Here is a 14,326-nt window from a genome sequence, read left to right as displayed (position 1 = left end):
CCTGCTGAGAAATATGACTTTCAAATTCCTTCAGCTCGTCCTCAGTGAAGAGCTGCTGTTGATCAAGTGTCTGCAAGAAAATACATACAAATGTGAATACTTACACAGGAATGCATATATATTTTATTACCTTCCCACTGAAATTATTATTAGATGTACAGTTCACTAAACAACACTAAAATTTTCATCAAAATAGCCAGACGTGACACGGTAAAGGGTTAGTACACTCACTGTAAGAAACAGCAAAACAGCTGTTTCTCAGCTATTTTCTCAGCAAAATTCTACTACAGGTTTAGAGGTAGGAGGAAAAAATTCCCCTTGCTTCCACAGGAGCTCTTCTCTTCCCTTTAAAGTGATTGTCCAATGTCCAATTTCTGTTTGAAAAGCATCTGGAAAAAGCTCTTCTAGAATCCACAGGGTGGTGCAAGACCTTGCCTGTTTGTGTGTAGACCATAAAGATTACATTTGCATTACATTAGTCTGCTACATTTTGTACATCGCATTTAGCTAAGGCGCTTAACCACACATGTACTGAACAGGACTGGAAAAAAGCAAAGGTCAGAGACATGCCATTTGGTTTCCTGGCTAGAGTGATGGTAACAGTACAGTATGTTGCACTTGGAACACATTCTTATTACCTCCCAGCTATCTGGCTCCAAAAATTCTTTCTTCTCTGTAGCTCGTAGGAACTCTTCCAAAGTCACTAGCCGGTCCTTGTTGATGTCAACCTATTTGAAGCAAAAAATTAAACTCAACCTAAAGGACAGGTTTTGGTGGAGCTAATGTTTAATTTCATTATGCAAATATGTTAAAATATAACAATTTATTTTTGAACTGTCCCATTTCCAAGAGAGTCCCTGCAACATCTTCTGAAAACTTCTCTCACAAGCTCATATATAGCTTAACAAAAATGGAAATAAAAAGTAAGTTCTCACACTTTACTTCAAAATCCATTGGCTTTATTGGAAACATTATTTGTGGTTACAGCCCCAACACTAATAATGGTATGCATGATTTTTTTTGAGAAAAATGTTTTGCAGCTTTCTGGTAATAATTTTGTAACTGTGAGTCAGAGTACTCTCCACTGTTGGATAGGGAGGTTTCAAAACATCAAAAAAACCCCAACTGAATTGTGTCAGAATCCTTTAAGGGGAAGGGAGGAAATGCTTCCCTTTATGACTAATAGAAGACCAGGCTCGCTCCATTCCTCAAGCTTAAGGATTAATGTTAAATACAGAAAAGATACAAGTGAAAAACATGGTGGTTCAAAACATCCTCTTCCCTTTCCTCTGTCTCCTGAGCTGAAAACCTATCAGAACTAGTAAAGGTATTCACTGTCATAAGTGATACCCTGAGCTCTAAGCTCCCTTCTGAATGGACAAAGGTGAGCTACATGAAAGAAGACACTGCTCTATTCCCTCTTGTCACACCTAAACCTTACCCATTTGCCAAATGCACAAGCACATTTAGAGTCTTCCCTGTTTGACACAAAATTCACAGGGAATTTCTGTTGATTTCTGTATCTGCAAAAGATGGGGGCTACAGCACAATTCCTTCTCTGGAATTTCTAAATAAAAACTACTCAGCAGGCATTTATGTCAGAGTATGGGGACAGGGCTTGGGAATTGTAACTCGATATGAATCCCAGCACAAACAGCATTCAGTGTGACAGGTTGTCCCCTTCTGCTGTACTTGGACAACCCTCATGTTAGGAGGAGAGGACTGTATTTCTTGAACATAGAAGGAAATCAGCAGCTCTACTGAACATCAGTCCCCACCTCATTCATTACATGTTCTCTCATTCTCAGCCTTTCTTCTTCCATTTCAACCATGTCATCCTCTTCATTTTTGGGATCATAAACTTTTTCCAGCTGAAATTCAAAATTAGCAAATGTTAGTTTGGAGAAAGGGCTGCTCATTCAAATGCCAGCATATTTGGAACAGCAGCACGAGATGCTGCTAAAAACACGAGTTCACCATTTTTCCAACAGAGTGAGAGTGTGTGTGTGTTAATTCTCCTCTTTTAGCATAGTATTTAAGCAACAAGTGAGCCTTTCATTGCTAAGAATGAAGTTTTCAGTCAATTCATGTGGTCTGTTGTAATTCAGTGCTGTGGACATTACAGTAAAATTGACCTCAGCATGCACAGTCTGATCCTACATTTGATTCAAAGCAGGCAGAGTTTCCATGTGGTTTCTGGAACAGGAGAGAGTAGCTTTGTTACCAAAGCATGCAGCTGACCCTGTAAGCATTCAGGATATCACAAGACAAATAGAGTGTTTAATTTAATAGTCCATTTCTCTTCTTGCACAACGTCCTTCTGATGAGTTTATGCTTATTTGCTTCTACTTAGCTTTCCTAGTCATTTAGCTTCGCTTGCTAATTAATGTTAAGGCCCCAAACTATTTGTTTTTAAACTACAAAACTGCAAAATGGTGGGACATATCTGTCAAAAAAGACTGCCATATATCTTCATTGTGTTAGAGAGGATTATGGCAAAGTATTGTTAGAAATCTGTATTTGCAAATTTAATTCATTCAGAAGTTCACAGTAGTTTGAATTTATAAGTTTCTATATACACTGTATAGCACATTTCCTCCCTGACTTGTGAAATCTAGAAAAAATTTTAAGACTAGATATTGACAGCCATAGTACTGGATCTCTGAATGGGAAGTTTAGGGTTTTTTTTTTTCTGCTGTAGCAAAACAAAACCTACTGGAAAAATGAAGACCAAGGCCCTCCATTTACTAATTGATTCTGCAATTCCCATCACATCAATTTCTACAGTGAGGAAACTGTAATTTCAGTACATTGCTATCATTACCCCTCTGGGAGGCAAAGAAATACCAATATTGGCATTTTCATAGACAACGAACTGAGGCTTAAAGAAACTAAGAGCCTGACTACTTTATTAGATGTACATGTGCTCCAAAACTAGCTGGATGCAAAACATGTGAAATTTCTGTAGCTGCTTCCACAACGTGCTGTCTTTGAGCCAATGCGCACGATCATGACCCTTTTTCTCTCAACAAATCTTAAAACTTTAGATTAGCACTGAATGAACACAGATACCCAGCTTCAGAACCTCTACCAGGCTGCATCTAGCCAGAGCACGAGTGCAGCCCTCTGCATTGCAATTTATACAGGTATAGCTATCCTGCAAATTAATTATAAAATCTCAAACAAGCCCATGGCAGAGAAATATATGAGCACTAGGTCTCTGGTGTCCGAGTCCTATGCTTCAAGTACTTTATTTTCCCTGCTGATATGTTTCTACGCTTTAGCACAAAACTTGGCACGAATACTCTAATTTGTAGTCCAAAGCCCCCAGATATACTTAGAAAAAATACAGACATCCCTGTAACCATTTCCTGAACCAAGTTAAGTTTTTGAACGTCTTTTTTTTTTTTACCTCTTTAGTAAATAAGGCTTCTAATTCTTGCTCATCCAGGAAACCATCATTATTGACATCTACAAAAAGAAGTGTTGAAAATACAAATTGAGTATGTACAGAAAGTTATACATGTAAGAGTTCTCCCTGAGTTGACTAAGTATCAGCGTACACATCTCACATGGATTAAAAACCTCATTTAACAAGATCCTGGTTACATAGGTTGTTTTTTCTGTTTAGGTTTTTATCAGGCACTGGCTGAACTGTTTTAGTTTGTTGGTTGGACAAGTCTGTAAGCAATCTCCCTACTTCTTAGGTCAGCAAACTGAAATAGGTCACAACAGGATTGCGCAGAAAGCAATTGCCAAAAAATATTGCTGAGAACAACTAAATTTGTAAGTAGATTCAGGAGCAACAAAAATCTGTAGAAAAACTCTGTTAACCAACAGTATGACTCTCCAAGAAACCTAAAGAATTATGTGAAAATCTATATAAATACGCAGTGCTTGAGATCACTGTAAAATGACTTTTCATGACAAATGCAAAGTGGAGAATACTTGATAACTAATGATCTATATTCTATCCTACATTCTACTCTGAATATTGTTATACTACCTCTGAAATTGAAAGAGAATGTCTACTTCAAATGAGTGTTGTTATGCCATATTTTTGTTTAATTGCTTGGAATTGTTTTACATACCAAGTTCTAAGACAAATGGTAGATTTAGCTATTTCTGTTTTGGTAAGATTTGCACAAAAAAGCTACCAATTATCAAAATTATCTTTTAAGATCTCTTTCTAGAAAGAAGAAATAAGGTTTAATAACTATTAATACATATTTCTATATTTTATAAACCAAGATAAAAGTTCAGACTCAAGCTAGAACACTTTTCTTCAGTTAAATTATCATCTTTGGGATTAGCCAAATTCTGTGTACCGTTCAACCCTTCACAGCCCAGTGTCAGCCACGATCTGCTTAAGGGTACTTTACTATGAGGCATTTAACAATGTCAGGATATAAGGTTACACATTTATATAATCACATTTAAAGCAAAATGCCCATTGAGATGCATCCTCATCTCTGCTACTATTTTATTGTTTATAGCTGCACACTGCTCAGAAATACAGAGGCAGGACTGGGGGTCATTTTGGTTTTTGTTTTATTAAGGCAATCTTGCAACTTCTGGAGAGGCTTGGCACTTCTACGACCCTTCCAAAGATCAGGAGAGTCTGTCACTTATCTGCAGAGATGATGAAAAAGCACACACACTTCTGAGATTTTATTCCTAGTATATAGTGTGTAAGCAAAGTTATAGAGAGCCCTCTAAGCACCCATACTTCCCTGAGCAATCACTACTGGTTATTGGCTGTATGATTTTATGAGTAGTTTAACAAAACTTCGTTTTCAACTTCCTACTGCAAAGTTTTAAATGGGGTTTAACTTACAAACAACAACATAAATATTTTCTCCTCTATACTCTTCAGATTCATAAAAGTTGCTTGAGGTATAAGACTTCATCCTAGCATAAGGCAAACTTACTCTCAGCAGAAGGTAACAGAAAGTCACTTCACTTGTTCATTAAATTAAACTAAACCTCTTACCGTGTAATTTGAAAAATGTTTTGGGGTCAAATTCATTAGGATCTAGTCCATCTGCTTCTTCCCACACCTCTTTCAGTTGATCTTTGCTTCCCTATGGATTAGTTACAAAGAAAAACTATTAAAAAATGATTAAATGTAATTTTTCTGCACTACAGTTTCTCCGAAAGGCTTTGTTTTCTAGTTAGTCATGTTGCAAATGGAATCAATGGAATTTTCTTTAATTCCCTTTTGATCAGGTCTAATACTTTCATTAGACAGAACGGCCCAGGGAAGAGGGAGTGTCAAGGACATGCATATTCTGTGGAAAAGAACACCTGTAATCATCAGTCATGGCCACACAGACTCATCTAGAAACAATAGCTGAAGGGAGTTAAATTCGCTTTTCTAGAGCAAAAAGTGCTGTAACGCGGTTCCTTGCACGTCAGGCATACCACAAAGGCATCCCTACAGTTTTGAATACCATTCTGGCTTCTTCCTCATGAGTTTTAGCTTCTTTGTAAATAATAATTCTGCCAGCAAAGAGCATACCTGTACAGAAAAAATGGGGGTATATATAGTGGGTTTTGTAATGCTCTCAACACTGTTCCCACACTCCGCTCCCATGTCAATAAGAAGAGACAAATGCTGAGAACAAACAAGATACACCCTTCTCTTCATTAGCTTTTTCTCTCTGGAAAGGAAAGCTTCCACCCAATCATGTAAGAACAAGACCGTGGCCTTACAGGATGGTGAACTTTAGGGTGATCTCCATGTTTTTTCTTCATCTCCTCAAATTTGGATTCTTCTCGCTGCCTCTTTTCTTCATCCAGAGTTTTTAAATACTCTCTCCTTTCATGTTCTTTCATCATCTCATATTTCTTAAACTCCTCATGGCGGGTCTTATCATAGTTTTCCAGGTCATTTGTGGCCTAAAAATATAGATATATATATAGACATATGAGATTATGTTACCACATATGACATCAAAAACACTGTATCGTTCAGATCTGTGGGCAAGGCTGGCCATATTGCCATTTTCCTTTTAAACATAAGGTAGACTAGTTGGGCGTCTCCTTTCATGTGACAGTGATGCAAAAACATCCCTCCTCACTTCGTTATTTTCAAAGAAATTAATTTGCAAGTGTTCACTGTTGGACAATTTTTGCAACTACACAGTGCTGTAAGAAGGCTTCAAGGTGTCCATTCTCATCAATTAATAATAAACTAACTCAAGTGTGTCCCATACTAATTAAGCACAGCCTCAAATAGTGCCATTAACTCCTTAATTATTTCAGAATAAGAACATTTGTAGCTTATCCTACCGTTTAATGAAAAAAGTGCCTTCATTAATAATGGGAGTTAGTTTGCAGTAGCTTAATACAAATTAAATAAAACTCCACAATTATATGAAGAGAAAGGGTGTGAGTGGAGGATTTCTGACAAGTACTTGTATAGAGTTGAGAGGTGTATCATTTTCAGACAGCTCAAGGTAGTAAAGGATGTTTTGGTAGTGTTTTGCAAAGGAACATGTTCATACCTGATACAGTCTCTCCATTATTTACATTTTAATTTTCAGATTCACTGTACTTTTTCAAAAGCAATTTCAAAGCACAGACTCCCTAAAATGCCCACTACACTCTGCTGATATCTCAGCTGAGAAATGAGAAGACAGGAAAAATAATATGAAAGGGAAATAACTGCCCCACTGAGGATATACTTCTCCTAGCCAACCAGAATCTTCCCAGGAGTGATGCTCAGAAATGGCAAGAAACTTTATAATATTTATATAAAAAATAATTTTACAGAAAGCGGAGATAAAATTTTCCAAGGGTAAAAAAAAATCCACAGAAATTACAGGAAGATTAATATATATGTTATCTTTCCATTTATTTTGAAAATATTAAAACTGTCAAATTCTTCTGTCAGACATGCAGTGCTCCCTAAAGCATATCTGACATTAAAGTCTTTTTTTCCCCTTGGGAAGCGTGTTTTTTCCAGCAGTTAAAAAAAGCCATGCCATGCTTAGCTTAACTGCATCCCCTTAATAAACATGGACTGAAAAAGTCCCCCACACCTATGATTGATACTGAATCTGCTAAAGAGATATTGAATGCCATGCCCAGCATATGCAATTTCTAATATTGATATCTTAAATTCTACTCTGCTGTGGATTTGCAGCTTGACCCAAAATTCAAATGGCTAGTTTAGGCATGATTTTTAGTGTCATGCTGTGAGATGCTTAAATAATCTAGAATTAGAAATCAGAAAAATATAGTTGGGAAAAATGTACCCCTATCAAAACTGCATTAAATTTAAATGCTCACAGAAAGGCGTGTTTTATTCCTGGAGGTGTTTGTACTGGCCCATGAACGCAAGTCCTGTTAAGATGCCACCCCAAAATTTATGGGCTCTTCAGCATAATGCGCATTGACAACAGTTTTCAAGTGTGCAATGGAGACAACTGACTTTTTTCTGAAAATGAAAACTGTATGTCTTCTATAAAAAAGTGGTGTATATATAAAAGGGTTTGCCTTTACCAGAGGGAAAAAAGCATAATAATTAATACCAAAAAAACCCCCACAGTAGTTTATATCTAGCACTCACTGCTTTGATCAACATATCTAAGTCTTTAGGTTCGAACGTGTCAGGATTCTGATGGTTCAGGTGCTCAAACTGTTTAAGGAGAGCCTGATGGTCTATGCCAGTATCTGAAAGAACAAGGTACAAATGTAAAACATTAAAATAACTTTGAAATCAAGCAAGATCAGGAAGTTAAAAACTTTCATTGTGCCTTGTAAGTACCTGAGGCTCCTTGAGAACTGGGTAATCTTTTCACTGTTGGAGGAAACTACAGCAACCCTTCTAACGTTGCTTTTCCTGAAGTTTATTGGCAAACTATAGCAATTTGCACTATATTACTTCTGATGTGTCACGTGTTGCATTGCACACAATAATTTAACATGCACAAATTAAGGCTTGTGTTTCAGCAAGGAAAAGTACAATCAATTTGAGCTTCACAAACTAAGAAAAACATTTTATTCTCTTTTTTATAAATGAGAAAGTTGAGGTTATGCGGAGTACCAAAGCTAACAACTTGCATCTTTTCCCTGAACTGGGAGAAGTCTGACTCTTCTATTGCCCTGTACTTTTTGCAAATGACTTGTGTTTGGCCAAAGATGTGTGTACAACATGGTGTAAAATTGTATCAAGTCAGAGAAGCAGATATTCAAGTTTCATTTGTGCAAAATGAGAAGTGCAGGACAATGGAGAGTCAGGTCCTGTGTCTAAAAGCTGCAAACATTTCTCTCTTCCTTATGATAGGAATGATACTCAACAATATCAATACCCAATGCACAAACAACAAAACACATTTCTACAACAGGCTTTTCTAGCTGTTACCATGGTTTCTGACTGCTAATGCTATCTGAAGCAGCATACACTTTGATATGTTATGTATAACAATTTTTACAAGCTTTTACTACATGGCTTACCAAAGAATATTTTAGTTCTTTTAATAAAGCGGAAAACACAATTTTGAACATGTTATTATTGGGCAAACTCTCTGTCTTACACTCAATGCTGTGTCTGTATTATCACAAAACAGCAAACACTGGCTGGGGCAGATTTCAGCCATCATTCGTCCCTGGTGAGATCACAATTTCTGTTGAAACATATGTGCCTTAGCCTGTTTTTGAAACATTTTTAGAAGCATAACAATAGGCTTGAAAAAACCACGGCAAACAACAAACAAAACAAACAAAAAACTCCACCAGCCCCCAGACCCATTTTCCTCTATTTCTTATCTTTGTGGGAAAATATTCATTCTATTTGACAGTACTTACTTGACACATTACTGTAGTATCTGAGACCCAACCCCTAACATTATTCTGTCCTGTACTGGTCAGTCTAGTAGGATCTTAGTGAAAATGTTTAAAAGCACATCTGGATCAGGACTGAATATATGCAGAATATAATCTCAAGTCTGTTTTCTTTTTTTTTTTTTCCCAAACCTGATCCATCTGAGGGAAGAAAACAGGGGGGTTTGTGTTCTTTTTTTTTTCTTTTTTTTAGATTGGATAGGCTAAGATATTAAGTGGAATTATAGGGAAAAAATTAATGGAACAAATAAAAGGAAATCAAACAGCTCTGCCTGCTCTTACTATAGAATGCTCTTTTGTACATGTTCCAAGATGTTGCCTAGGTGTATAGATGCAGTTGCATTTTATGGATAATCTGGCCATACTTGTTTTATGTGATGTGAAGTGCTCATTGGCAGGGCTGATTATAAACTTTACAAAATATTTTTCCACTCCCAGTATTTTCACATCTTAGTAGTCATCTGAATAGTTTGAACTGCAATAATCTGTTCCTGTTCTTTCCCAAATGTAAGATCTCACACTTACACTGTAACAGACCTGATCTGTTAGGGGTAATTATTTTTCTAAAGCATGCACTGTTAGTTACTCTTGATTTATGGAAGTAGAGAGGGCTAGAAGTAATCAGTCCATTAAAGAATTAAAAACTTTCAAAATACACAAAATCATTATATACACAATAGCTGCCATCAACTAGCTCACTGTGAGTGTCACCATGATGTCACTGGACCACTTGCCTGCAATAGGAGCATGAGACCAGGCTCTTAGCAGCTAAAAAGCTGCCTGAGGAAGATGAACACGGGGTCTGGCAGGTATGTGAGGCAATGCACTGACTCCTGTGGAGAGGCTACTGCTAGTCTGCACTGTCTAGCTACCAGTGGACTGTACTCTCTGGACTACAACTTTCATTAAAAGACAGCAAAGGACAGAAAGGTGATCTGAAGCCCTCAGCCAACTCTATATTATTATTGATTAATTATACTATGGTAGCACCTAAAGATTTCATTGGAAAGGTACTACACTGTAAATATCTTTTTTCCCAAATTAGTCTGATGCTTTCCTGACCCTAGTAACATCCCCATAAACACGTACTTGCACATGCATACTTCTTCAGTCTGCTTGCCACCTCTAAATTTGGCATAGCCTAGAAGATAGGTCCTTACTCTTGAAGTATTTTAAAATGGATACATTATCTATTCAAATCAATGGGATCTTTCCACATAACTTGCAAGGGTTTTTAATAATAAAATAATCTGCATAGGCAAATTAAGCCCTTTTTATTACAACTTCTTTGTGAATAACAGCATTTCAGAAACAAGATCATGCAGCCCATCATTAGGATCTTTGTTTATGAGCAACTAATTCTCTTCAAAAAGAAACCACTAGTAAGAAATTTACAGAATTAGTTCTAAATGCAAACTTCAAAAATTCTTCAGTAATAAGAAATAGAAAGGGATAGCACCATTTCCCACACACACATACAGCAATTAGAATCATTAGAAACCTGTATACTTTATTCATTAAAAGAAATTGCCTGAGTTTGTACGATTTTACTAGCCATTAAGAAAATGCTACAGAGAATTTTTTTCACTCCAAATGCTTTTCTTTAATCAGGAGCTTAAAACTGCCCCCAAAATAAGAAAAATAATCTTCTAAATTCTTTGATGTTTATTATAAATCTGTACAAGAACTCTAATTGGTGGAATGGGGGCTTAAAAAGAGAAAAAGGAAAACTTGTGTGTTAACTGACTGTAAAAAAAAAAAGTTTGTTCTCTACCCTTAAAGACATGAAATGCTATGTATTCATGTTGTATTCCTAAACATAGACCTACTACGTTACTAATTCTCAGGGAGTAAACTATAAATTGAGGCACTACAAAAATAAAAAAAGACGTTGAAAAAGGATTAGAAGTATCTGAAAAATCCACAGCCAGAATCAGGTTTAGTTAGTTATAAAATACAGATAGTTTTTCTCCCCGGTTTCTTATAAAGATGGGTCTTTACTGGCCCTAGGCCAGTTTGGAAAGGACACTCACTTTCAGCTTACAGTCATTATTGTTGACAACAAAGCATAACTGATGGACTTGGGCACCTCTCCAACACAATCCCATCTGTTAACTCACCTAGTTAAATTTCGTATTCTTACCTTGAACAGAATCCATTTTAGCTTTAATTAACATTCTTAATCTTGCTACCTCTTGTCTTTTTAGTTCATCCAGCCGTGTTCTCACATGGTGGCTTACTAAATCAAGCTCTCTGCTTAGTTTTCCACTCTGTGAAAAAAACAAAAGTCTATAAAAACTAGAATAAAGTAGCCCTTAGGATTCCCATTAGACATCAGCTGCAAGATAGCAGACTAGTAGCAGTCTTTGGCAATATTGTAGCCCACACTGTAAGAATCTCAAATTTTTTCAAAGAGCAGATTCAAAATTTTTTTTAAGCCTATGGTTGTAGAACCCAAGACGAATCCTAAAAGCTTTCTGAAAAGAGAATTTCTAAGTATCTTGCTCCTCCAAAGAGCAAAAGCATGACCTTGAAGCAGAAATACCTAATAATGTTTAAGAAGTGACAAATTTCTTTATCAAATATTCTCAAATTAGTTCAAAAGAACTGTGAGATGCACACAAAGTGCTGTGTTCTTCATCCACTTGATGACGGCTCTAAGACTTGAGAGGAGGTACAAGCATAGCAACAGCCACCAATGTGTATTGCAAGAATACTTATCAGGATCTGGAAACAGATAGTAACCTTCAAGGGTTACACTAGATGTAGCACAGAAGGAAAAGGAGACAAAGGCTGCCAATGGCAACATGAGGGATAACATGAAATGCAAAAGGTAGGATCTCTTCTTTAAGTCTATCACTTTAGACTGTTTCCTACCTGTCCCTTGCTGAATTTCTAGCTCATAAAAAGGAATGCAGAACAGCCACCACCTAGAGCCAGGAACTAAAGTAGAAAAGACAAGAATGTTGTGAGGTTTTGGAGAGAGTGCTATGTGGATTGGCACAAAAGAAAAGACAGCAGTGGAGAAAGCCAGGTCTATTTTATTCCTATATACACTGACTTTACCTCTAGCACAACTCCTCAATTTCCCCAGACTTTAAGATCTCACTTTCTTGTAATTCTCTTCCATGTCATCATATTCATTTGTGACACACTATCTTAGTCTCAGAAGGCAGATATACCTCTATATATGAAACGGGGTTCCAAATCACTCAGCAGGCAACAGCGAGTGAGAGCTACGATTGCAGGTGTTTTGATGTACATGAAGGTTCACCTGCTTGTATGAAGTCTGCAACTGGCTTTTTAGTAGATAGGCAGAAGGCAGAAACTATGAATTCAAGTATATGTTGTTGGGTTTTTTTAAATGCTATGGGATATTCTTTAATGAGCAGAAGTTCAGCTGTCCCTTAACTAATGACAAAGATCTAGTAAGAGTTAAATACCTAAGTAAATAAAAATGAGAGGAAATTTAAGCTCACAAAAATTGAGAAGAGTATGAAAAAAGAAAAGAAAGAAAGAATACAACATACATGGCTTATGATTATGGATCTAATTAACCTTAATTTAACTCCTTTTTTTGTACTTACCTTTATTTCCTCTATGTCAGCAGTCTGGAGTTTCTCCCTGAAATGCTTATCTGTTTCCAAGACATCTATTACTTGCCTGAGATATTCATCATAATAAAGTCCTGTATCCTTCAAGAAAAGAATGTGAAATTGAGAAAATAATACACTACCAAATATTTAATTTTGTTTAAATACAATGATTAAACTGAAACTCAAATATCAGCAACACGGGCATTACTCTCTTACGTATCTTCATTTTTTCTGATTTGCATCATTGCCCTCTAACAACTTATTCTTATGATTCATTTGTTTCAGCAACTGACAAGGAAGAGGAGAAAAGTGTTTAGGAATCCATGTCCTACACAAGCATTTGTCTTGTTAATACAGTTGTAGGTTTGTTTTGGGGTTTTTTGTTTTGTTTTTGTTTTTTTTGTTTGTTTGTTTTTGTTTTTGTTTTTGTTTTTTTAAAACAGTGCAATTCATTCATTACTGTTCTATTTGAAACACTGAACTGGAATCACTGAGTGGAATTTCCTAAGTCACCACTCAATTGCTCGAAAGAAGTCCCCGTGGAACAGTAAGCGGTTCTTCTTATTGTAAACTGGGGAATGCCTTGCATGGGGCACCTCACCTTTAGCAGCTCATGGGAAAAAAATGAGAAAGAACAGATTTAAACAGAACCTCACCATAGTAGATGGTAGACTGTATGACAATACGGGCTAATATTAGTTTCATTCCTGCAAGTAACTCCAGCAAAGAACATCTAAATTTCAGGAATGCAGTTTGCTATAGCCAGATTACTAACAATTAGGAAAAAATACTTAATTAGATAAATTTTCTTACACTTACTGGATTTTCTACCTTCTCTCCTTCTACGTGGCCTTCTCCTTTGACTTTTGTCTTATCTATGTCTATAGGTACAGCTTCCAAGGCCATTAGGAGACATGTCATCAGCAAAATACACTGTTGGGGCAGGACAGATAGCCACTTCATCTGAAATGAGACCAAGTCACAAAAATTAACACAAAGGATGTTATCACACTGTACTGATTAGAGTTTTTTGACGTTCCTACATAGATACCTGTAATAATCCACTTCCCACATGTTCTACTGCTCTCAAGGAACACTAAAACTCAAAGAATTAAATACAGCTTTAATTTTTAAAGGTCACTATTACGCACAGAGATTTCCTCAGATTCTCCTACAGTTGTGTGGCAAACCTAAGTTGTACTGTAAACAGTGAGAGGTTTTTAACATGTTGAAGTATTATCAATGGCTCTGCAGAACAGGTGGGAACACCCAATGTCCATACACTTGTTTAGGACGGCAAAGTCTTGAATAACTAATACTGACGTTCTTACTCTGATCATGTCTTTCCTGAAGTTATTGGCAAACTCCTAGAGATAATCATGGACACTGAATCAGATCTTAGTGTAGTAATGCCAGTAGTTCTTATGTTTCAGCAATGGAGTAGTTTGCTAGTAGTCAAGATCCCCATCAAAATATATTTGCAGGAAAAATATTTTACAATCAATGTTATATCCATATGTCAAGTTGACAGAGATTCCTGAAAAAAGTGTTCACGCTACCTGAAATTGCTGCCAAGGCTGGGGCTTTATTAAGCCAGTCTCCCCTAGACTTTCTTTGGTGTCCTATATGGAGCTAACTCGCACATAGTTTGATGAGCCCTGACCACTTTGAGAGCTCTTGACCTCTGTCTTCTCCCTCTCTATAAAATTTAGTTGGAAATAGCTCAATTCATTCAGAAACTGCTAAGATGGAATACTTAAACAGTGTGAGTACAGGAAATCCACCTAAAAAAGTAATGATTGTAATCCAGAGTCTGACAGTGAAGTCAGGCTCTTGAGACAATTCAGCCTATGACAGTCCACAGTCTCTGGATATTTGAT

At 36.6% G+C, this 14,326-nt stretch overlaps 1 protein-coding gene across 1 annotated transcript in view; it reads right to left on the bottom strand.

The window, feature by feature from the left end:
• The window catches only part of NUCB2 (nucleobindin 2), a 15,555-nt gene extending 2,146 nt beyond the window's left edge, over positions 1-13,409 (bottom strand). The window contains exons 1-10 of the mRNA XM_010292546.1: positions 13,266-13,409; positions 12,438-12,545; positions 10,994-11,120; positions 7,577-7,680; positions 5,716-5,901; positions 4,994-5,084; positions 3,413-3,471; positions 1,779-1,871; positions 639-728; positions 1-70 (exon numbers count right to left, since the gene is read on the bottom strand). The exon at positions 1-70 is cut by the window's left edge and continues 116 nt beyond it. Of these exons, the coding sequence (XP_010290848.1) occupies positions 1-70; positions 639-728; positions 1,779-1,871; positions 3,413-3,471; positions 4,994-5,084; positions 5,716-5,901; positions 7,577-7,680; positions 10,994-11,120; positions 12,438-12,545; positions 13,266-13,409 (1,072 nt within the window). The remainder of the gene's footprint in view (positions 71-638; positions 729-1,778; positions 1,872-3,412; positions 3,472-4,993; positions 5,085-5,715; positions 5,902-7,576; positions 7,681-10,993; positions 11,121-12,437; positions 12,546-13,265) is intronic.
• Positions 13,410-14,326: the final 917 nt, after the last annotated feature.

Source organism: Phaethon lepturus, unplaced genomic scaffold, assembly GCF_000687285.1.
Source record: "Phaethon lepturus isolate BGI_N335 unplaced genomic scaffold, ASM68728v1 scaffold4918, whole genome shotgun sequence".
In the NCBI taxonomy this organism is placed as follows: Eukaryota; Metazoa; Chordata; class Aves; order Phaethontiformes; family Phaethontidae; genus Phaethon; species Phaethon lepturus.
The sequence above is the reverse complement of the archived record's forward strand: the minus strand, read 5'-3'. Positions and strand labels throughout refer to the sequence as shown.